We start from the raw sequence: 24903 nt of genomic DNA, 5'->3' as shown, positions 1-24903 counted from the left end.
GCCATGTAGGCAGGAGAGTCACATGATGAGTTGTGTTTGGTGGCCATGTTGGCAGGAGAGTCACGTGACTAGTTGCATTTGGTGGCCATGTCAGTGAGAAAGTCATGTGACGAGTTGTGTTTATTGGCCAAGTTGGCAGGGGAAGCAGCAGATACAATAAATTTACCCTGTTAGCTTCCGACAACCTGTGTTACTACATATTTGACTCACACAAATATTAAAAAATACAACACAAAACTTATGGGTTAAACATAACCAACTTGGATAATGCACCTGCCATGGTTTTTACATCTATAATGAAAAAGTCCCAGATTTTACAGTATTTGGAATTAACTCATTAGCTTTATGTCGTTCTACAGTCTTTAGTGCATCAAATATTGCGCTTTCCTGGGTGGTTAGACTTCTGACATCAGATGTGTAAGTGGGACAGTATTGACAGTCAAAGTTGCATCAGCTGTGAGAGATGACAACATATGTGTAAGTGGGACAGTCAGAGTTGCTAAGAATTATAAGTTCATAATATAGTCTATAGGAACTGCTTGGGGTCAGATATTAACTTTGTTGTAACAGCAAATAAGTTGACCTACCGCTTTGATGATGGACCACTTGACTGGAGCTTCAAGGCTGCAACACAGAATGGTGTTCTAAAAGACAAAAAATTACATTTGAGTTGTTAGATATACTGTATGCTTCATGAGGTACTTACAATCTAATAAGATCCAATAGAGCTACAACAAAGATAACAACACTCATGTTAGAGGTATTAATTCAAAAATATGTAATTTACAAATTAGGGTTGTGAATCTTTAGGCACCTCATGATTTGATACGATTCCGATTCCCGGGGTGACGATTCGATTTAGAATCTATTCTTGATTTAACACGATTCTCGATTCAAATCAATTCTCACAATTTATTATGTGGTATAATAATTACAAATAAACTTTTTTTTAAAACAGGTTAAAGGTTAGAAAAGCTCCTTGTGGTTGCTGAAGATGGCCTACATTTTTTTTTCTAAAATGGATTCTTAATCGATTTTCAAAAATGATAAGTCAATTTAGATTCGGGATGAGTAATAATGGATATGATTTTTTTTTTTGTGCACCCCTAGTACAAATGTACTTTATGTTGAGTGTACAAAAGGTGTTTCTATCATTTTGGTCCACGACAGGGGAAAAAAAATATAAACAGCGGTACAGTTAAATTAAAACTCCTCTGACAATCAAACTTGAGCAGTATTACCTCTTTGATACGAGTATTGTATTGGATCTCATTGTGTTATTACAGTATGTATGTACATTATTACATTCAACTGCAATCAGCACTGTGTTTTACTGACTTTAACCAGGTGTCCTTCTTGGCCTTTTAACATGGCTGCCTACAGCACGACCCCCGCTGAGCCGGGGACCAGCGTACCCTGCCATTTCCTCTTAAATCCGGCGGGAACATTATCATTTCCCTGTCACCAAATGACTGGCTAGTTGCTTCGTGGCGCTAATAAGAGGAAGAGAGGGCGAATGAAGAGTCAACGGGAAGACAGGTTCCTCATTTCCTGTGTGTGATACAAAACACAGTCAATCCTTCATCCTGAATGTGTACAGCCAGAGGGGATACAAGAGAGATTAGCAGAAACATAGCCGTTATTAGTGTTGGGTGGGTAAAAAAACACAATCATTTGCGATATCATCTTTATTATAACATTAGAATACTGCTTCTTTAATAGATGTGCATGATTATAGCCTTTCTTTTGCACGTTTTAGTTTTAAATTACAAAAAGAAATCCTTTCGAAAAGCGGCTGTTATTGTTCTTTCAGGTTATTTTGTTTGTGCGGCAATAGATAAAAGATGTGTAATCTGATGTTTTGCTGTCTCATAGAAAGCTATCAATGGCTTTGAATAGGTTTCCTCAGCAGGCCCGGTCGAATGAATCACGCTAGTCTGTTAGTATTCTGCCGAAGCCGTACAAAAGGTCAATGTCAAATGCACCTCATTTAAAAGTCAATAGCAGCCATGCACATCATCTCCTGGGAATTCAGGCCGGGAATTCTCCAGACAGCATTGTGTATCATTCAGTTAGCAGAGGGCAGCCAGCGAGCTTTTTTTAATCTTGACCTTCCAATAAAATATGCTCCCTATCTGGAATTACATGGTGGAAAATGGAGACATAAGCTTTCTACAAATCATGGCCAGATAGAATCATCCCAAGGGAGATGTTCAACAGTGTCTGGTCCACCGCTTTAACATGTAGCCTGTTCTTACTTATGTTTACAAATACTGGATAATCCAAAAAAACAATGTCTAATAACAAATGATGACTTGTCTAGGGTGTACCTTGCTTTCCGCCGAAGTGTAGCTGGGATAGGCTCCACCCCCCACTACCCGAGAGGGACAAGCAGTAGAAAAGGGATGGATTTGTTTTCTTTCATTACAAAATGAAAACAAAAATATGAACATAATTTAAAAGACCAAATGTAAGCAAACGAAACATTGTAAGTGTCAATATGTAAATGATAAGGTGTGAATGAATTATTATTAATTAATATGGAGGAGGACAGGATTTTAAAAAAGCTCTGCTTCTTACTATTCGATGTTGAACTGTGCAAATGTAACCACGTGATGTTCCTTAATGTAATTTGTTAAGCATGTCTGAAACAAATAAACCATTATATACTGTATACATAATAGTTGACATAAGTGAATAATGCTGGAATAAATTGTTTGGCTGGCAAAACTGCTTACATAATACTGTAGCCACAAAATACTTGTCGAATGCTAAAATGTGTCACACTGAAAGCAGCAGAGCCACGCCACCTAAAATCCACTTAGCAGGAGGCTGTTTGCTTCTGAGGTAAAACGTCCACACATACGTGGAACCGCGCCGTTTTGTGCGGTATAAAGGACATTCATAAGTGTTCTTGAGCTCCTGTTCCTCTGCTGGCACCGCTCGGACATACACCACTGGCATAGGAGGAGTCAGATCCCTCAAAACAGCCTCTGCGATCACTCCCGAGTTAGTGTCCCAACGTGCTCCTAAGGTGACATGGGACATGTGTGTCGAGTCTGATTGGCATCAGTATCAGTTCTGTGTTGTGATTCAATAAGGATGTTTTATTGATTTCTGACCTTCCATGAAGAGGCCATGAATGTAGGCCCCCTCTCGTGGTGGATGCCCAAAGTCCTCCTTTGTCTTCTTTGTCATGTCTGCAGTCAATGTCATCTTGTCCAGGGGCCACTGGTTCTTACGAGATATGCTCTGCAGAATAGCTGTCAAAAATCAAAATGTTTAGTAAATGTAAATGTAAAGGTGAATGAATGACAATGCATAGTGTCTTTATCTGACTGATTTTGAGACCTCACCAGTAAGAAAAGACTGCGGGTTGAAGAGGCCCGAGAGCCAAATGACTGCAGGTAGAACAAAGTCCTGCATCCAGCTGTCCAGCTCACGACAACTACACTTGATATCAGTGAACCTAAAAACAAATTATGTAACACCATTATTTATTAAATCATATAAGGAATACTGCTGATGCTGAAAACTAGAATACTGTGCACAGCTGTTATAGTAGTACAGGTTGTCTTGTCCTAAATAAGTCAACAAACAGCCATTATTGTCTGAATAGCTGGCAACAAAAGTAAGTACACTTTATAGTCAACATGTACAAATTATGTCCTTGTTTGAATGTTTAGTGTGAGCACAATTGTTATGCAGCACTGCCTTAATCCTCTTAGGCATGGAATTCACCGGCACTGCACAGGTTGTTACGAGAAACCTTATCCCCTTCTCTATGATGACATCACAGAGCTGGTGGATGTTAGACACCTTGCACTCCTCCACTTTCTGCTTGAGAATGCTCCATTTTGGGTTCAGGTCTATACAGCAAGGGCCTGATTTATTTAGATCTGAATACCACATACTGAACAGGGTGTGCAAACTATAAAACTGTAAGTATTATTAGTGGGGGTGTCGCAGATTATTAAGACTGTGTGTACAATTGGTAACAAGTGCAAAAATGGTGCAGACCGCCATATTTAAATGAGAATATTATGTGTACTACTGGCTGTGCCCAAGGAGAAACTCCACAATAATGGCATCATATTCTCAAACGGTCTAACCTGTGGTGTTTCATTATGTTATGGAACATGCAGCACACACTACATTTTCTGGGGGATATATTATAGAAGTGCCATCAAATAACCTATTTGTAGCACGCCAAAGGTGCGCTATTGTGATGGTGCGTCTGGAATGATCCATGCATGAAAATACATGTTGCAAGATCTGTTTTCAAATAGGATGTCTATTATTAGTATGTCTTCTCTATTTTGTACCCACTTGGCATCCATTGCTGCCCCTTTCCAAGGTTTCTTCTTTTTTCCCCATTTTGGGATTTTGGAGTTTTTCTTTGACCGGATGTGGGTTTCAGATCATGCGGTGTCGTTGTGGTTTTTGCAGCCCTTTGAGGCACTTGTGATTAAGGGCTACATAAATAAACTTTGATTAAGTGATTGACTGAATATGCAAAACAATAATGCAACAATAAAGCAGACACCAATTTTGTCTATCATCACGAATCCCCTATATGAGACAAGCGCACACAATTCTCTTGTTTATGCATTTTATAGAATATATGTAATGTAAAAAATGGCACATTCATTGTAACATGTAATATATTTTGGTCATTTCAGCACTGCCAGAAAATGTTTTGGGGCGCAATGATTTCACAAGCGCATTCGCTATTTTCTTCAACAACTACTAATCATGGTAGACTTCATGAGAGCCAACGACGACTACTTTAGGTCAAATAATGTTACAGAACCTTATATGATTGAGCCTGAATACTCTGTATAGAGAAAGAGCTACAAGTTTTAGAAGTTTGGAAAGCAGATAATGCCATGGTGAAACACTAAAGCATCATGTAGCAGTAGTGCTAAGTGTTAAACAAGAAATAAAAACTACAAACATCCATCCATCCATTTTCTACCGCTTGTCCCATTCGGGATCGCGGGGGGTGCTGGGGCCTATCTCAGCTGCATTCGGGCACCCTGGACAAGTTGCCACCTCATCGCAGGGCCAACATAGATAGACAACATTCACAGAATGATAAAATAATTACATACTGTAAAATGTCTGCTCTCAAGTCGCCTCAAAATAAAGTTATAGATGAATTAATGAAAATCCTCACTCCACAGGTAAAAAAGCTGGGAGCAAACAATCATTTTTGTTGTGTCTTCCTATTGATGTATTCAGGTCTAAATTGAATTGATTGGTGTATTTTTCTTGTGTTTTTATAGAGTTCCATGTATACGAGGGGTAACGTTGGCCGTGGGTATTATTCAAACAGGAAGAAGAAAAACACATCCAACATGCTCTCACATGCTGCCAATATCCAAGATGGGCCATACAGAAAGGAAAACAACAAACGAGGCAGAAAAAAGGAAGAAAGCCAAAACAAAAACAAGAAACCGACACAAATGATAACACTACCATACATCACAGGAATAACAAAACCCATACAACGCACCATGAAAAACTTCAAAATAAACACAACAGTAAAACCATACAAAAAACTATGGCAACAACTTGTAGACCCAAAAGATACGGTAACACAGGATAGGAAATGTGACGTCATATACGAAATCCCATGCAAATCATGCAACAAAACATATATTAAGGAGACCGGACGAACATTCAGCACCCAGAAAAAAGAAGACAAACATGAATGTGAGAAGTAGACAGTTGCAAAGTTTACCAGAACACAAAAATAAACAGCAGAACGAAATTAAAATAAAAGCTATAATAGACCATTGCAGAAGGAACAATCACCTCAGGGACTGGGACAAGGGAAACATCATATCATCAGAAACAAATAAATACAAGAGATGGAACAAGGAAGCTATGGAATTCACGAAGCGGTGGGCCAAGACCATGAACCGGGATGAAGGGGTATAAATGCTTTCTCTATCGGCAAAGCCAGAACGGAGAACAGATATGTTTGGGTTGGGGAACTTTATTTTGAAAGTTTTCCCAACCATGTCAGCTTTTTTAGACACTTCACACCAGAAAGCTACAACAGCTCTGATGAAGGCTGAAGTGTCAGCTGAAACTGCCAGCAGGTAGGAAAACTATTTTACACAAAAAACTTTGTGTGAACACAAGAACTTTGCACCTATCTATTTGAAAAGACAAGATGAACACAATCGATTTGCATACTATGTAACCTCTGTAATCACGTCAAGGTTCAAGGTTAGCTCTAATAATAACAATGTCGCTAATCCTAGGTTAAAATGCAAGTCGCGGCATGTAAATGGAGTATTGTTGGCGGTTATTGGATGTTTTTTAGAGCGCTTTATAGGCGGAATAGATGAATGAATGATAGCTACTTTGTTAGCCATCTAGTACTATTTTAAGCCGTATTTTACAATTTAGGATGCACGAAAAAGAGAATAATGTGTGTTCTTGTCTCATATAGGGATTGTGAATGATCAGAAAATTGTGCAGTACATGGAATGCACTTTCAATTTCTCTCACAATCTTCTGCGCACAATCTGAGTAGATCAGCTTCACGTGCGTTATCAAGTTTGCAAGTGTTTTAATACACCCATTTGTTGGAATACAATTTTTGCCTAATTGAACTCATGAAGCTACCACTACCATGCTTGAGTGTTGGCATTAATTGCCAGCTATTCGAACAAAAGAGGTTGTGTGCTGAGTTATTTTTACTGGATAATAACTGTATACTGCTACTCAATATCTATACTGATTACTAAGTTTAATTTATATAGTATAATTCCTTGGGAAGGTATGATCTAATGAAAAAAGGTTGTTATAATGTGAGGATTGTAATAACTTTTGGTGCAGTAAAGGACCTGTATTTACCAGTGTGTAAGTGTTTTAGTAGAAGGGTAAGCCAGCCTGGCCCAGGAGTCTGGAACAGAGTCATTGAACAGGGCCAACTGCAGAGTTTCCATACTGGAGGAGATGGTGAGTTCTCCCTGCAAACATGAACATAAAACCCCAATGAATGATGCAGTGGACAAGACTGCTGACCAAAAAGACACTTCCAAAAAACAAACCTTCAGGCCAAGATCCAACTCGTTAAGAGACTTTTTAATTTCCTCTAGCAGGAGGTTCATGCGTTCACACTCCTGCAAACAAACTGAAATGTACGGGCTTCGCTCTGTTGCCTTCAACGTCATCTCTGCCATGTTGTACTGCTCAGGAAGCTTGTCAAGAAGATCTTCAATAATAGACTTGACCTAACAAAAAACATTGTTTTGTGATGCATAGAAGTCAGCTATTTTTTTTAAAAAGTGCAAGTCTACACCTTCTCTTCTGTGTTTGAGACTTCACCCTCCCCTCTGGAGGAGCCCTGGGGCTGCAGCTCCAGCAGAATCTTTAGGAGGTTGTTTGAGATGAGAGTGAGGCACTCCAGCTCTGCATTAGGATGAAGGCCGTACAAAATGGGACTCTCAGGTGGAAGGTGCTCATCAATATAAGTGTGGTATCCACTGTGGTCCATGAACGGAGGAGCCAGGAAGCCAGGACAAAGACAGAGCTCCCCTTCAAACTGTCAAGCAATTACTATATATGAATTACAGCTGGTGCACTAAATTAGTATTAAAGTTCACTGATGAAACTTACATCAACACAAAGTGAAGATATACATATTGGTCACAGATAAAAATACAACTGCAGTTAAGCTTTGCATCCCAAGAGGGCACTCTTTCCCTTGTCAACAAATAATTGTTTGGTACCTCTTAACATAATCTTCTCTGATCATTAAAAACTTGTGGTATTAGTTCAAATTAATTTGTAGTGCAAAGATACGTATCATAGGTTGTTAAAAAATGTGTCTGATAGTAACTCACCATTTTAGGATGCATTAACTCTTGCAGGTAAGCCTTACACAGTCTTCTGTCCCAGTCATTAGTGATGTGTCCTCCATACATGATTTCCCCAAAGAGATAGCACAAATCCTCCCAAGGTACCTGCGTGGACTTTAGGCACATAAGTGTTACAATGGTGTTATGATGCTTCCTTAAACACACTGATCTAATGTGTGTGTTGCGTGTGTGTGTGTGACACAGGAGTTTTCGCCTCAGCAGGGGATAATAATTTGAGGGTTAAGGACAGAGAAGAGAACCTGCGATTCATAACAAATTACAAAAGCTGGAGGTTCACAATCATTTGTACCTGTATTGTTTTGCAAATTGCTTCCTTCGTCAGCTCTAATTGCAGTGATCACTTATGTGGCGTTGTGAACTGTCACATTGGCTGCATGTAATTACATTTAGGACGATGCTTCATTGCTCTCCTAATGAATTCTCTGTATACGCACATACGGGTTACTGTTTGGTTAACATAATGAAGGAAATTCGTTGTTTTTTTTTGGAGGGCAGAACACCTTGGAGACATGATTGCTTCTGACCAGAGTAATAGGAGCTCTAAAAGAAACACATTAGGATTTGTGAGTAGAGCAGATCCACAAGAATGGATTTTTTGTCATCTTGAAATAAAACTGAATTATAGGTTGCATATTTATAGTAGAGTATCCATAAAAAAAACTATTCACCAAATTAATTTCAATTACTGAACAAAAAGTTACTCCTCTCACACATAAAAACAATGTTAAATGAATGATTAGGAATATTACCTTGGTGTTGGATTCCAAGTAGTTGAAGAGAACATTAGCTGAGATTGTGAGGTCCCCGGTGCTAAAAGGGTACTTATGGTTCCACCCTTGAGGGCCAAACTTTCGTCGCTCCGTGACACACGAGTGAAAGAAGCAGAGGGAGAACAACATGGAGTTGAATTCCTGTTCTCGTGAGCACATGTCCAGAGTGTCCTAAAACATGCAATTCTGATTAATCCCAGTTTTGAACATTCAAAAACAGCTTTTTGGTACAAACTATAACGCATTTTAACGCACTTGACTGAAGTTGTTTAGAGCTGCATGCACACTAGCGTTCATGCCAGTGGGGGGCTCATTGGTGATTTTAATGGAGTTCTCCAGAATTCCTCTGGGGAGAACGTGCTGCTCTGGGCTCGGTGCTGGTTCTCCAGTGATGAAAACCCTGTAGCTAGGGTGACTGTCCACTGCCACTGTCTCCAGGAGCGCTTCTAGAGCCGGGAGCCATCGCGCTATCAAGTGCATGTTCTAGAAAACCAAAAATAAAGTCAATATTAGGGAATTAAAAATAATAAATAATTCTAAAAATGTCTAACTTTGTTCTTAATTGGGAAAACAACCATCAGGGACTTGCTTGGCTGCCAGCTACTCTTTTCAAAGGAAGGATTTATAGAGCTGATCTAGCCAATTATAGTTTTTATTGAACCAAATTGAGTCTATTTCCCACTCGGGGAGTAGATAATATTATTAGGTGCATGGGCTGAAAGAACAACGTTGTGCCGCTACAATAGCCAGTAAGTGAATAGGAAATCTTCCTACCTGCAGAATGACCCAGTGTCCAAGTGTAGAGGAATTCTTAAGTACCCTTTCAGCTACATCTTCCTGTCCCTGTCCCAATGAAACATTGTGAAAATTGCCCGAGTCAATTGAAAATCCCAGCGTTAATCCTAAAAAGAAAAAAAAAAGGAATTTAGAATATCAAACAAAAATGGGAAATAGTAGGTATTAGACACACATAAATAGAGTAATACCTAGTTTTTCTACATCTTTAAGTGGATCAACGCCTGGTGAGAGGATAAAAAATACAGGTGTTGATGGGCTGCTAGTCTCATACAACTTGTCAAAGTTGAGCCTGGAAGCCTCAACGTATTTGTCTCCCATGCTATCCTCCACAAAGTTCCTGCCAAGAAACACTGTTAAAGCGTACTGCCATACAACACTTACAACAACAAATGGTCATGTGCTCACCTTAAGGTGTGGGTCAACCTGTCAGGCCGCAGAGCTCTCAATATGATAAGCTTCTGCATGCAACTTTTATTCTTCCAGTCCTGCGGAAGTCTTTCCTTCTCAGGACAACTGGATTCAACAATTTTTCTCCAGCGTTTATGTGAACTTTCTATGTCTCGGTCCAGTCCGTTAAAAGCCTCCATTGTAGAGATGGTCTATATTTAGAAGGCAGAAGAACGTAAGACAAACATTGAACTAACAAGTTTATCTACAATATCAAACACAAGTGAGCACATCACTCACATTACACCAATCACTTTATAATGTCCTCTCAAGGGACAGTATATAAAATAAACAAGGATTTACTTAGAGTAGACTATGTACAGCTTGAAAATCAGCATTGATTTACTCTCCGCTGAAAAAAATGACCACAGAGCCATATTGTCGAAAGAGCTGGCAACACAAGTGAGTACACCAGACACAGTAAACAAACTGTGTCCCTTGTGTGAATATTTAGTGTGAGCACCATTGTCTTAATCCTCCTAAACATGGAATCCAACAAAACTTCACAATTTGTTACGAACATCCTCTTCTACACCTTCATGACATAACAGAGCTGATGGATGTTAGACATCTTGCACTCCACCAACTCCTTTCCTTTCGCTTGAGAATTGCCCACAGGTGTTCAATTGGGTTCAGGTCTGGAGAAGACATTGGCCATTCAAGTCACCTTTAACTTCCAAAACAAGACACTTGTTATCTTTGGGGTGTGTTTCGGCTTGTTAACATGTTGAAATACGGCTATGTAACCCAGTTTCCCAAGGGATGGGCTCATGCTCAGCTTCACAATGTTACTTGACATTTTGGAATTAATGATTTCCACAATGAACCGCAGCTTCTCTGTGCAAGTGTTCTGTCGAGATGCCCTTCCTGCATCTGTGCATGCATATGGCGCCAATGAATGCGGAAATGTAAGTGCATTGAAAAAACATTTCACATGAGTACACTCTTTACCCTACATAATGCTATATTTTCTGTATTTTGGCATTTAATGTACATGAACACTTAAATGTGTGATTTATTAGGTTATGTTTAGTTTTTTTTACTGGGAAACCAAAAGCACTACCAGCATGCCTTGCGGCACTTAATTTTTCTTATCTTTACATGAATCATAACCTAACAAATAGTTTGTTTATAATGTGAGACATGCATATTAAGTGACAAAATACAAAAAAATTGTTATTTAGGGCAGTGCTTCTCAATTATTTTCTGTTACGAACCCCCAAGAAGAAGAAAACATTTTGCGCACATCCCCTCACACGTCTATAAATAGTATCATTTAGACCTTTGCATAACATTTTAACCTTATCAATATTAAAAAAAAAAAAAAAACTAAAAACAAATAAATCTATATCAATTTACAACAACAAATAACTTTATTATACTTGTTCTTTTAGTCTGTTACAGAAAATATTTAAAGTACATCAATTTGTCTGAAATTTTTAAGAAATGAAATCCTTATTGAAACTATAAACATTTTTTTAACAGAGTTGAACCATATGCTACTCCATCCATTCATTTTCTAACGCTTGTTCCTTTTTGGACTTATCCCCATTTGATACTGACAAATAAAATAAAATAACCTCAGTAAGTAATAAAAAAATCTAATGATCAGCAACATTATCTCAGGAGCACAATAAACACTTTAACCTACAAAACAAAAATGAATAAAATAATGTGCTGATTTTTTTCAATCAAAATGAGGAAGTCAGAATTAATGGCTACATTGAGCATGTTTTGTGGTGCACAGCTTTTCAAAGCGGGGTTTAAAGTATGATACTGTATAAAGCAAGTTCTCTGGGGTCACACATGTGCCCTGGCATCGCAACGCATCCCTCCAGGGGGGCCCGCCTCACTATTTGAGAAAAACTGATTCAAGGTAATGTGAAAGAGTCCTCCAATGGGCATTACTTTCCTTGGATTCATATGCATGCGGAAATGCAGGGGGTGCCAATGGGGAGCATGTCATGCAAGAACACCGGCAGTACCCATTCAACATTAGACCATGATGCTACCACCATGCTTGAGTGTAAGCAATAGGAGTGTGGGAAAAAAATTGATTCAAATTCGAATCGCGATTCTCACGTTGTGCGATTCAGAATCGATTCTCATTTTTAAAAAATCGATTTTTAATTTTTATTTTTTATTTATTTTTATTTTATTTTATTTTTTTTAAAATTAATCAATCCAACAAAACAATACACAGCAATACCATAACAATGCAATCCAATTCCAAAACCAAACCGGACCCAGCAACACTCAGAACTGCAATAAACAGAGCAATTGAGAGGAGACACAAACACGACACAGAACAAACCAAAAGTAGTGAAACAAAAATGAATATTATTAACAACAGTATCAATATTAGTTAACATTTCAACATAGCAGTGATTAAAAATCCCTCATTGACATTATCATTAGACATTTATAAAAAAAAATAAAAATGAACAATAGTGTCACAGTGGCTTACACTTGCATCGCATTTCATAAGCTTGACAACACACTGTGTCTAATATTTTCACAAAGATAAAATAAGTCATATTTTTGGTTCATTTAATAGTTAAAACAAATTTACATTATTGCAATCAGTTGATAAAACATTATCCTTTACAATTATAAAAGCTTTTTACAAAAATCTACTACTCTGCTTGCATGTCAGCATACTGGGGAAGATCCTGCTGAAATCCTATGTATTGAATGAATAGAGAATCTTTTTGAATCGGGAAAATATCGTTTTTGAATCGAGAATCGTGTTGAATTGAAAAAAAATCTATTTTGAATCGAATCGTGACCCTAAGAATTGATATTGAATCGAATCGTGGGACACCCAAAGATTCATAGCCCTAGTAAGCAAGTATTGCCAGCTATTAATAAGATAGTAATAAGATGGCTGCTAAAATGTGAGAATTAAACTTCTGTGCAAACCTACATCTGCACAGTCATACAATACAGTACCTTAATGGCTCCCCAGGCTTGTGGTGAGAGGAAGGACACAGGGCTAACTTTGCTACTTTTCACAGAGAAACGCAGGAGAAAGTCAAACTCCTGTGCATCAATCAGGTTCTGCTTAAGCTGAATCTGTTGAGAAGAATGTTTTGCAATGATGTATTTCTGTCTTATGAATCATTTTTCAATGTTTTTTCAAAGTTATAAACACAACTTCAACAAAGAAACTACTTCAGAATGTGAAATAGTGATGTGAAGGACAGCCTTCATAGCTACACACTTTCCTAGATGGAAAAAAATGTAGCCAGAATGACAGATAATTCCATTATGCCACAAGAACCAACCCCCTTGTCAGAATCAACTGTCTGAACAGCAGCTGGTGAGCGAGGTGTGAGAGGTAATCAATAGCAGCGTATGGTTCTGCTGACTGCTTTTAATTGAAGTTAATGTGAGGGCAGAAATATATTTTGATTTATAGGGATGACACAGGAGGAGATCAGCCTCTGAGGCGGCCACAAGTCCCTCACCTGGAAGGCAGTGTGTGACAAGAAGGTTAACTTGTCTTTCTCAAACAGGCCCTGGCTTGTGTATAGGAATACACAATAGGTGATGGCCTCAGTGAGAGCTGCCACTCTACTGCTCACATGTTCCTCGCTTATCGCAGTCTCCATTGCTTTGCTAAACACTGAGATAAAGCTCTGCAAGACAACAAGAACAGTGGCCAGCTAATGAGAAAATGCAAATGGACATTTTATTGAAAGTTAAGTGTGCAAACTGTGGATTAATTGGTGTTCACTGATGGGGTTAATTGCAGGCAACAACAAATGATTTTAATTAAAAAAAAACAGACTGATGAGTAACAGAAACTGGCACATGACCTCTGAGAGGTAGAGGCTATACCTTGAGAGAAAACTGGTACATGGGGTTAATCTTGTTGAGGTCATTGATGATGAAGAAGAGGAGTGATGCTCTCTCAGCAGCAGGGCGGTATATTTCCCGAGCCTCGTTGATCTTTGTCTCATTCTCACGGGCCTCCACCACCTGTGTGTTCCAAATGCACAGAATGAGCTATGAGGCTCTCAGTCATGCTCCAAAAGCTGCTCATTACACAAACTGCAAATCACATATCATTTACAAGCGAGTTCAATAAACATCAGGTGTCAAAAAATGGGACGGACAATGACAGACAAGCGCTACATGGGAGTGTCTTACTTTATCCTGGATGTAAGCCGCTGTAGTCTTGGTGTTCTCAAGTTGCTCCACAAGAGAAATATCACCCAGGAAATTACCGCAGGCTGCAGAGAGGCGACTTAGCAGATCATCCTCTAACCTCTTCAGCTCTATCTTAAAGTGGTTCTGCTGTGTGGTCAACTCCATCTTGGAAAGCGTGCAGAAAACAAATTATACTTTTTAATGTCGTCTCCACTGAAGAATTGCAAGACAATTTGACAGACTTCTTGAGGTCTGGAGGGTTACCTTTTGGGCTTCTAGATCAGGTCTTTCCCGGGACACTATCTGTCCCAGCAGCTGCTCCTCCAGACCAGCAGGGATTACGGTGAAGTTTATGAGAGTGACTTGAGCCTGGAGTTCAGGAGGGAAGTGAGGATTGGCCAGTTTGGTGTGCAAAATAAGCTGGAAATTACTGTTGTATTCACACTCTTTGTTTCCAATCTGAATGTACCTGGATGACACAAAATAATACTTGTTTTACAAAGCTAGCCAAAGTACAGCTTGATTTATTGTGAGTTTGTTCAACTATATGCAGTAATATAACATCATACTACTCATGTCTAACAGGGGGAGGAGAAACCTAACAAGTTGGGACTTACAAGTCTAACAGTAAATGGGACACAATTGTTATTAAAATGTTCTTTTTGTGATAAAAGTAATCAAACTTGTTACACAGATAGTCACTGACTGGTGTGTGTGTGTGTGTGGGTGCGTGTGCGTGTGTGTGTGTGTGTGTCTGAATAAGGAAATTAGATGCAGAGTTCCCCAAGGCTCAATTTTAGGTCACATTCTTTTTAATCTTTACATGCTGCCTCTTGGGGATGTCCTTAAGAGACATGGCATCAGTTTCCAAAGTTACGCTGATGATACACAGTTGCACATTGCCGTGTCTCCTGATGACATAGGACCAATACATAACCTTTTCAACTGCATTTTATGGATGGCAGTACATTCGACCAAGACAAAACATAGGTTTTTGTTATATGTCCTGAAAGCCAGAAAGATAAACTTTTACCAAAATTACAAGAATATAAACCAACACGACCAAAACAAATCTGGAAATCATTTTTGACTCTGAGCTGACTTTTATCCCGTGTATTAAAAATATTTCAAAATTATATTTTTATAGGAACTTAGTCAGATACCTCAGTTACCATCAATGTATCTCTTAGGCCAACACAGAGGTGCTAATGCATGCTTTCATTTCCTGTCATTTTATAATGCCGGGCTCGCTGGTATTCCCAAAAAGAATATCAAAAATCTACAATGCTTACAAAACTCCACTGCACGCGTGCTGACGAGGACCAGAGGGAGGGACCACATTACACCAGTTTTTTGTTTTGTTTGTTTTTTTGTCCTGTCCAGCCATTCAGGCAAATCATACGCCTTATTTGTATTTGACTATATTAAATTGATTTATTTAATGTTTGACGCAGCTGGACCAGAGCAGAAAGGGATAGAAAGAAGAAAAAAAAGGAAGACAGAGGGGGAAATTGCAGGGACAAGACAGAGAGACAACAACAACAACGGAACAAAATCAGTAATTACGCAATGTAAAAATTAGATACAACAAATTATAGAAGAACCAGTTAGTGAGGTAAATAGTAATATCACAGAAATGACAATGAACATTATTGCACCACAAATGGAGCAATACAAATACCAATAAAAATAGCTCTATTGATAATGAATAATAACAAAAATTACCTCTATTATCAACAATACAATTGTTTTATATGCAATAATGTATATACACTATATTGCCAAATGTATTTGGCCACCCATTCAAATGATCAAAATCAGGTGTCCTAATCACTTGGCCCGCCCACAGGTGTATAAAATCAAGCACTTAGGCATGGAGACTTTTTGTACAAACATTTGTGAAAGAATGGGCCGCTCTCAGGAGCTCAGTGATTTCCAGCATGATACTGTCATAGGATGCCACCTGTGCAACAAACCCAGTCCTGAAATTTCCTCGCTCCTAAATATTCCAAAGTCAACTGTCGGCTTTATTATAAGAAAATGGAAGAGTTTGGAAAAAACAGCAACTCACCCACAAAGTGGTAGGCCACGTAAACTGACAGAGAGGAGTCAGCGGATGCTGAAGCGCATAGTGCAAAGAGGTCGCTGACTTTCTGCATAGTTAGTTGCGACAGAGCTCCAAACTTCAAGTGACCTTTCAATTAGCCCACGTACAGTAAGCAGAGAGTTTCATGGAATACGCCATACATCACCAAGTCCAATGCAAAGTGTCGGATGCAGTGGTCTAAAGCAGTGGTCCCCAACCACCCGGCCACGGCTCGGTACCGGTCCGCGGACCGATTGGTACCGGGCTGCAAAATAAAAAATTTTAAAAATAAAATAATAATTATTATTTTTTAAATTAAATCAACATAAAAAAACACAATATATACATTATATATCAATATAGATCAATACAGTCTGCAGGGATACAGTCCATAAGCACACATGATTGTTTTTCTTTATGAAATCCCCCCCACCCCCGGTCCGTGGGACACATTTTCAAGCGTTGACTGGTCCGCAGCTACAAAAAGGTTGGGGACCACTGGTCTAAAGCACGTCGCCTCTAGACTCTGGACTCTAGAGCAGTGGAAACCCATTCTCTGGAGCGATGAATCACGCTTTTCCATGTGGCAATCTGATTGACGAGTCTGGGTTTGGAGGTTGCCAGGAGAACGGTACATTTCGGACTGCATTGTGCTGAATGTGACATTTGGTGGAGGAGGAATTATGGTGTGGGGTTGTTTTTCAGGAGTTGGGCTTGGCCCCTTAGTTCCAGTGAAAGGAACTTTGAATGCTCCAGGATACCAAAACATTTTGGACAATTCCATGCTCCCAACCTTGTGAGAACAGTTTGGAGTGGGCCCCTTCCTCTTCCAACACGACTGTGCACCAGTGCACAAAGCAATGTCCATAAAGACATGGATGACAGAGTCTGGTGTGGATGAACTTGACTGGCCTGCACAGAGTCCTGGCCTGAACCAGATAGAACACCTTTGGGATGAATTAGAACGGAGACTGAGGGCCAGGCCTTCTCGACCAACATCAGTGTGTGACCTCACCGATGCGCTTGTGGAAGAATGGTCGAAAAATCCTTTAAACACACTCCGCAACCTTGTGGACAACCTTCCCAGAAGAGTTAACTGTAATAGCTGCAAAAGGTGGACCGACATCATAGTGAATCCTATGGGTTAGGAATGGGATGGCACTTCAAGTTCATATGTGAGTCAAGGCAGGTGGCCAAATACTTTTGGCAATATAGTGTAAGTAATGAGAATTTGAATTACAAAAGAAAGCAGATAAATGGAGGGGAAGAAAGAGAAGCAAATGTATGTATGTATGCAAATGTGCCTGTGTAAGTACAATATGTGTATATGTATGTTTGTACAGATAATGTGCTTGTGGATGTACACTACCGTTCAAAAAGTTTGGGGTCACATTGAAATGTCCTTATTTTTGAAGGAAAAACACTACTTTTCAATTAAGATAACTTTAAACTAGTCTTAACTTTAAAGAAATACACTCTATACATTGCTAATGTGGTAAATGACTATTCTAGCTGCAAATGTCTGGTTTTTGGTGCAATATCTACATAGGTGTATAGAGGCCCATTTCCAGCAACTATCACTCCAGTGTTCCAAAGGTACAATGTGTTTGCTCATTGGCTCAGAAGGCTAATTGATGATTAGAAAACCCTTGTGCAATCATGTTGACACATCTGAAGACAGTTTAGCTCGTTACAGAAGCTAAAAAACTGACCTTCCTTTGAGCAGATTGAGTTTCTGGAGCATCACATGTGTGGGGTCAATTAAACGCTCAAAATGGCCAGAAAAAGAGAACTTTCATCTGAAACTCGACAGTCTATTCTTGTTCTTAGAAATGAAGGTTATTCCACAAAATTGTTTGGGTGACCCCAAACTTTTGAACGGTAGTGTATGTACCGTCTGTGTGTATGTATATACTGTATTTGTGTGTGTATGTGCAAGCGTATGTACCTATGTACTGTATGTGCGTAAGGACCTATGCGTGCGTGTATGTATATATGAATGAATGTACGTATATATGTACGTATATATGTATAAATAAATGTGTGTATGTGCGTATGTATATTTGTTTGTATGTACAATATATTTGTCTACCAGTATGAGCGGGAGCCAAAATGTGGCCCCAGCCACCCAAAGAGCCCAACCCAAAACAGCAGGTGCAGTACCTAGGGAACAAGGAACCACCGGCCTACACAGCTGAAACGGCCAGGGAAAGGACCTCCAGAACCGGGGCCACCGTGCCGCCTGGCAGGTCAGGGGTAGGTCGTAGACCAGGGGTGTCCAATCTTTTTCCACTGAGGGCCGCACACGGAAAAATTAAAGAATGTAGGGGCCATTTTGATATTTTTCCTTTTTAAACCATAACAAAATATATGGATTTTTTTTATTTATTTTACCTTTAGGGGTCCCGGGGACCATAAAGGGTCTCAGTCATTAAAATGTTAAAAATAAGTCAAATTATTATTTTTTATTTAACGCTTACAGTAAATCTCTATCAACTTTAAGTTGATATAAAGTAATAAAAAAAAAGGTTTTATGGCTTTTATGTCAAAAACAACTTTGTTTTTTATAGTAAAACTGAAATATGCAGTATTTAGTCATTAGAGCCCTAAAACATCAATAATGCATTGATTTTAATTCTTTAATATTTTTGAGTAATCACAGTGAAAAGATAAATAAAATACCTCTAAATATATTTGGGATCCAAAAGGTGCCCCACTCATAAAGTGATACGTTTTTATTTGGTTTTTCATTTACTTTCAACACTTAAGTTAGAAGATCAACTTCAGATATGTCTGTCGATTTTACGTTTGAACTATTATTTTGTTTGTTTTATGCTTTTTTGTCAAATAAAACGATGTTTTTATATGGCAACTACACAATATATGCAATATTTACCACATAAAACATTTTAAAGTGAAATATTTGAAGTAATTGGAGCCTTGAAAATAATTCATTATAACATGGATTTTTTGGCATTATTATTTTTTTTGGAGCAATGGCAAAAAAATTTAAATAAAGAAAGACAAAAGAAAAAAAACAGCCTGCATGGCAGCTTTGTGTCAACATTGCAACTTTTTCTTGTTAGATTTCACCTCATTCATTTTTATTTTTGCAATAGCATTTCCAGAATGAGTGGCGGGTCGGTAAACAAATAGCTGGGGGCCGCACTTTGGACACCCCTGTCGTAGACAGAGACGACTGACAGAATACAAGGCACGGGAGACCATACACCTTGCAGGCAAAAAGACAGAATGCCCAGCCCCGGGGAGCCTAGAGATTTCCTGCCCTGCCCCACAAACAACCGGTCCACCACGAGCACGAGCCCAACCCCCCGTCGTCCCTCTCCCCCTCCCCCCAGGAGAGCACGGCGGGGCCCTCCCCAGGCCACCCTATTCAAGTTGGCTGCAGCAGGACCGCCAAGCACAGGGCCATGGTCCCACCTGCAGGGACCCCAATGAGATGGAACATCTAGCAACTGCCCTGGGGATAATCCCCCTGAGGAGAGAGACAACAATTAAAATAAATATGTTAAAACATTTAAAAACATGTAAAAAAAGGAGGAGAGGAAAGGAGGAGATCAGAGACAAGCCGACAAACAAGGTCACTACCCCAGCAGTTGGCCGACATGCAAAACTGCAGAATACCCAGCAACGCACCGAGATGCCACGATGGACGCGGGAACTAGACCAGGCCAGCAGACCCCAACCAAGGCCAGCATTCGAAACAGGACCCAGGGGCCCCAGACACACAGCCCGACTGCAGCAGGTGGAGACGCCGACACCGGAGCAAACAGGCCCCTGCGTTTTTAACGGGCGATTAACGCACATGCATCCTTTTTGACCCTTGGGCCGTGCTGTAGCATGGGGAATTTGGCTGCTGTTTACTTGCTAATTATGAGCCACAATTAAGCAGACATGGACAAAAGAAAGTCTACCTTATGGAAATATCAGGTTCAAAGCCATGGCAAGTTGTTCTCCAGACAGGAAAGGACTCTTTTTTTGCCATGAGAAGAGACAACATCCCTGCAACAAACACCTGCTTCGTGCGTCGTTCAGAGGTGGGTGTTGCTTCACTTCCATGTTCAGATTACGGTTAAGGTGCAGTGATAACACAACATTTACAAAACCCAAAACCAGTGAAGTTGGCACGATGTGTAATTCGTAAATAAAAACAGAATACAATGATTTGCAAATCCTTTTCAACTTACAGTATATTCATTTGAATACACTGCAAAGACACAGTATTTAATGTTCGAACTAGGGCTGGGCGATATATCGTATACGCGATATATCGCGGGTTTGTCTCTGTGCGATATAGAAAATGACTATATCATGATATTCGAGTATACGTTCTCACGCAGTTGCTTTTAGCTGCTGGCATTACATTACAGGCTCTTCCCACTCCTTCTTGTGTCTCCTTCTCACAGATAGCAAGTGCACCTTCTTACATACGTCACATACTGTCACGTCATACGTCACATACGTATACGCCCTCGCTGAGCAGAGAGGTAGCAGCATGGGTAACGTTAGCTGTGGTGCGAGTGGTAATACGAGAGAAAGAAGGTGCGAATCTGGTGACAAATGAAGGAAGAATTAATTCCCAAGAAAAACAGCAGGGGGTCCATTGTCTGGCGGAGGTTTGGCTTCAAGTGGGAATATGTTGAACAGACAACCGTAATTTGTCAAGTGTTGGGCAAAAGCGTTTCTACAAAAAGTAGCATTACTGCTAATATGTAGCATCATTTGAAAATTCACCTACTAGAGAATGAAGAGTGCTTACTCCGCACGTCAACATCTCCGTTCGGTGACACACCATCAAAATGCCGAGGCAAACATTTCCAGGTCAACACCGTATGAAAAAAAGAGTCGACAACAAAAGGACATAATGTCCGCAGGAACCTACCACATAGCATTCCTATTATACAGCTCATTTTTATTTGACACGTATTGAAATATCTTGTGTGACATCATGTTTTTAAACTATTGTAGTGACGTTCTGTACAAAAAGTGCACTTTAATTTAGTGTTGTTTTGATATGTCATCTTAGTGACATCATGCACAAAAGTGGACTAATAGCTTGTTTTAAAATGTCTCTGACAATCTTGCACTTTTTGTTTGGGAAATTTGACTTAGTTTTGATTTCCTTCTCTGCCTGAAAGTTTAAAAGTAGCATATACTAATGCAGTATGAAGAAGAATGTTTTAATGTAGACACATAGAATCATCATACTGGTGTGATTATATGTATAAAGTGTTAATTCAAGGCTAAGGCAAAATATTGAGATATATATCGTGTATCGCGATATGGCCTAAAAATATGGAGATATTAAAAAAAGGCCATATCGCCCAGCCCTAGTTCGAACGGAGAAACTTTTTGTTTTTGCAAATAATCATCAACTTAGAATTTTATGGCAGCAACACATTGCAAAAAAGTTGGCACAGGGGCATTTTTACCACTGTGTTACATGGTTTTTCCTTTTAACAACACTCAGTTAATGTTTGGGAACTGAGGAGACCAATTTTTGAAGCTTTTCAGGTGGAATTCTTTCCCATTCTTGCTTGACGTACAGCTTAAGTTGTTCAACAGTCAGGGGTCTCTGCTGTCGGATTTTACACTTCATAATGTGCCACACATTTGGGGAACACGTCTGGACTACAGGCAGGCCAGTCTAGTACCCGCACTCTTTTACTATGAAGCCACGTTGATGTAACACATGGCTTGGCATTGTCTTGCTGAAATAAGCAGGGGCGTCCATGATTACGTTGCTTGGATGGCAACATATGTTGCTCTAAAACCTGTATGTACCTTTTAGCATTAATGGTGCCTTCACAGATGTGTAAGTTACCCATGCCTTGGGTACTAATACACCCCTATACCATCACAGATGCTGGCTTTTGAACTTTACGCCTATAACAATACGGAGGGTTCTTTTCCTCTTTGTTCCGGAGGACACAACGTCCACAGTTTCCAAAAACAATTTGAAATGTGGACTTGTCAGACCACACAGTTTTAACTTGCACTTACAGATGTAGCGACAAACTGTAGTTACAGACAGTGGTTTTCTGAAGTGTTCCTGAGCCCATGTGGTGATATCCTTTACACACTGATGTTAGTTTTTGATGCAGTAGAAGAGAAAGTCAAACACAAATACAAATAGACGGAATAGAAATTGAAAGAGTAAATGAAACCACATTTATATAATGATATACCATAATGATATGGTATAATGATTGATGATAAACTGAAAAGGACATCTCATGTAAAAAATGTACAACATAAAGTAGCAAGAAACACGTCAATAATGTATAAAGCAAAATTTGTTGTAGACCAAAAATCACTTCATATTCTCTACTGCTCGCTAGTGTTACCATATCTGAGTTATTGTGTGGAAATATGGGGAAATAACTACAAAAGTGCACTTCATTCATTAACGGTGCTACAAAAAAGATCAGTTAGAATAATACATAATGTTGGATATAGAGAACATACAAACCCTTTATTCATTGAATCGAAAATATTGAAATTCCACAACATAGTGAATTTGCAAACAGCTAAAATTATACACAAAGCAAACTATAATCTGCTACCCAAGAATATACAGCAATTCTTCTCAACAAAAGAGAAATATAATCTTAGAGAAAAATGTAATTTAAAACATTTGTACGCACGTACAACACTTAAGACCTCCAGTATATCAGTATGTAGAATTAAACTATGTAATGGATTAAGCAAAGAAATCACACAATGTACTAATATGATCCACTTCAAGAAACTCTTAAAACTTAAAATTTTTACAAAGTACAAAGAAGAAGAACCATGATAAACATTCTTGAATTTATTTTATCCATCCATTAATTTTCTAGATAATCTTACTCATCTCACCATATGAAATATAACTTACTTCAACAATTATTTATTTATTTTTATTACTTATGGAGTATATTGTGAATAAATTGAGAACAGGAAGTGAACAAAAGTTTTAACAACTGCTATGTAAAGGAAAATGGGTAGGATTAAATAAGCTCTGCTTCTTCCTACTCCTTTTCGAACATGTTGAATAGAGAAACTGGAAATTATGATGTATCATGTTGTATGCGTGAGCGTTAAAATCCCCCTGTAGAAAAAGGGAATCACCAGAGGGAGCAATATCCAGTACTTCCACTAGGTCAGGGGTCGGCAACCTTTACCACTCAAAGAGCCATTTTGACCCGTTTCACAAATTCAAGAAAACAATGGGAGCCACAAAACTCTTTTGAAATTTCAAATGAAATAACACTGCATACTATTTTTTTTTTTTTTGCTTTGTGCTATGTATAAACCAGACACGCGGCCCGCGAGACGTTTTATATATATAACATTAATATGAAAATGTAATATTAGTGCGGCCCGCGAGTTTTATCAATCAATCAATCAATCAATGTTTATTTATATAGCCCTAAATCACAAGTGTCTCAAAGGGCTGTACAAGCCACAACGACATCCTCGGTACAGAGCCCACATACGGGCAAGGAAAAACTCACCCCAGTGAGACGTCGGTGAATGACTATGAGAAACCTTGGAGAGGACCGCATATGTGGGTAACCCCCCCCCCCCCTCTAGGGGAGACCGAAAGCAATGGATGTCGAGTGGGTCTGACATAACATTGTGAAAGTCCAGTCCACAGTGGATCCAACACATCAGCGGGAGTCCAGTCCACAGCGGGGCCAACAGGAAACCATCCCGAGCGGAGACGGGTCAGCAGCGCAGAGATGTCCCCAACCGATGCACAGGCTAGTGGTCCACCCGGAGTCCCGGGTATGAATGTCGCTTGACAACATCATACTTGCCAACCCTCCCGATTTTTCCTGGAGACTCCCGAAATTCAGGGCAACTATTCTATCGAATGTCTGCTGATTTACACCCAAACAACAATAATAAGGGCGTGCCGTGATGACACTGTCTTTGGCGCCCTCTACAACCTTTATTAACAGCGTGCCAGCCCAGTTACATGTTGTATGAGGCTTCTGCAGATACACATTAATGACTGCAAGGCATACTTGATCAACAGCCATACAGGTTACACTGAGAGTGACCGTATAAAACAACTTTAACACTGTTACAAATACGCGCCACACTGTGAACCCACACCAAACAAGAATGACAAACACATTTCGGGAGAACATCCGCACCGTAACACAACATAAACACAACAGAACAAATACCCAGAATCCCATGCATCCCTAACTTTTCCGGGCTACATTATACACCCCCGCAACCACCAAACCCCCCACATCACCCCTCCCCCCCTCTCCATGCATCGGTTGAGGTGGGCGGGGTTGGGGGGTGGTTGGTGGTGGCGGGGTCGTATAATGTAGCCCGGAAGAGTTAGGGATGCATGGGATTCTGGGTATTTGTTCTGTTGTGTTTATGTTGTGTTACGGTGCGGATGTTCTCACGAAATGTGTTTGTCATTCTTGTTTGGTGTGGGTTCACAGTGTCGCGCATATTAGTAACAGTGTTAAAGTTGTTTTATACGGTCACCCTCAGTGTGAACTGTATGACTGTTGAGTAAGTATGCCTTGCAGTCACTTGTGTGTGTGGGGCAGAGCCCGCATACAACATGTGACTAAGCCGGCACGCAGCTAGTATAAAATTGGACGCTAAAGGCACTGTCATCACGACACGCCCTCAATATTGTTGCCCCGGGAGATTATCAGTAGAGGCACGGAAATCCGGAAGCCTCCCGGAAAAATTGGGAGGGTCAGCA

General features: G+C 39.6%; 1 protein-coding gene across 5 annotated transcripts in view; it reads right to left on the bottom strand.

Annotated features, from left to right (window-relative positions):
• Positions 1 to 1549: 1549 nt before the first annotated feature.
• The window catches only part of si:dkey-233k19.3 (dynein axonemal heavy chain 11), a 105071-nt gene continuing 81717 nt past the window's right edge, over positions 1550 to 24903 (bottom strand). For 3 of the 5 annotated variants that reach the window (XM_062063096.1, XM_062063097.1, XM_062063098.1), the window contains exons 66-82: positions 14336 to 14540; positions 14072 to 14236; positions 13760 to 13900; positions 13387 to 13557; positions 12869 to 12991; positions 9875 to 10068; positions 9658 to 9806; positions 9446 to 9573; positions 8927 to 9154; positions 8651 to 8842; positions 7866 to 7994; positions 7322 to 7564; positions 7071 to 7253; positions 6874 to 6989; positions 3357 to 3469; positions 3123 to 3263; positions 1550 to 3029 (exon numbers count right to left, since the gene is read on the bottom strand). In XM_062063096.1, the coding sequence (XP_061919080.1) occupies positions 2782 to 3029; positions 3123 to 3263; positions 3357 to 3469; positions 6874 to 6989; positions 7071 to 7253; positions 7322 to 7564; positions 7866 to 7994; positions 8651 to 8842; positions 8927 to 9154; positions 9446 to 9573; positions 9658 to 9806; positions 9875 to 10068; positions 12869 to 12991; positions 13387 to 13557; positions 13760 to 13900; positions 14072 to 14236; positions 14336 to 14540 (2869 nt within the window). In that variant the 3' untranslated portion in view covers positions 1550 to 2781. The remainder of the gene's footprint in view (positions 3030 to 3122; positions 3264 to 3356; positions 3470 to 6873; positions 6990 to 7070; positions 7254 to 7321; positions 7565 to 7865; positions 7995 to 8650; positions 8843 to 8926; positions 9155 to 9445; positions 9574 to 9657; positions 9807 to 9874; positions 10069 to 12868; positions 12992 to 13386; positions 13558 to 13759; positions 13901 to 14071; positions 14237 to 14335; positions 14541 to 24903) is intronic. The other 2 variants (XM_062063099.1, XM_062063100.1) reach the window with 2 other exon arrangements.

Source organism: Entelurus aequoreus, linkage group LG11, assembly GCF_033978785.1.
Source record: "Entelurus aequoreus isolate RoL-2023_Sb linkage group LG11, RoL_Eaeq_v1.1, whole genome shotgun sequence".
NCBI classification, from domain to species: Eukaryota; Metazoa; Chordata; class Actinopteri; order Syngnathiformes; family Syngnathidae; genus Entelurus; species Entelurus aequoreus.
The sequence above is the reverse complement of the archived record's forward strand: the minus strand, read 5'-3'. Positions and strand labels throughout refer to the sequence as shown.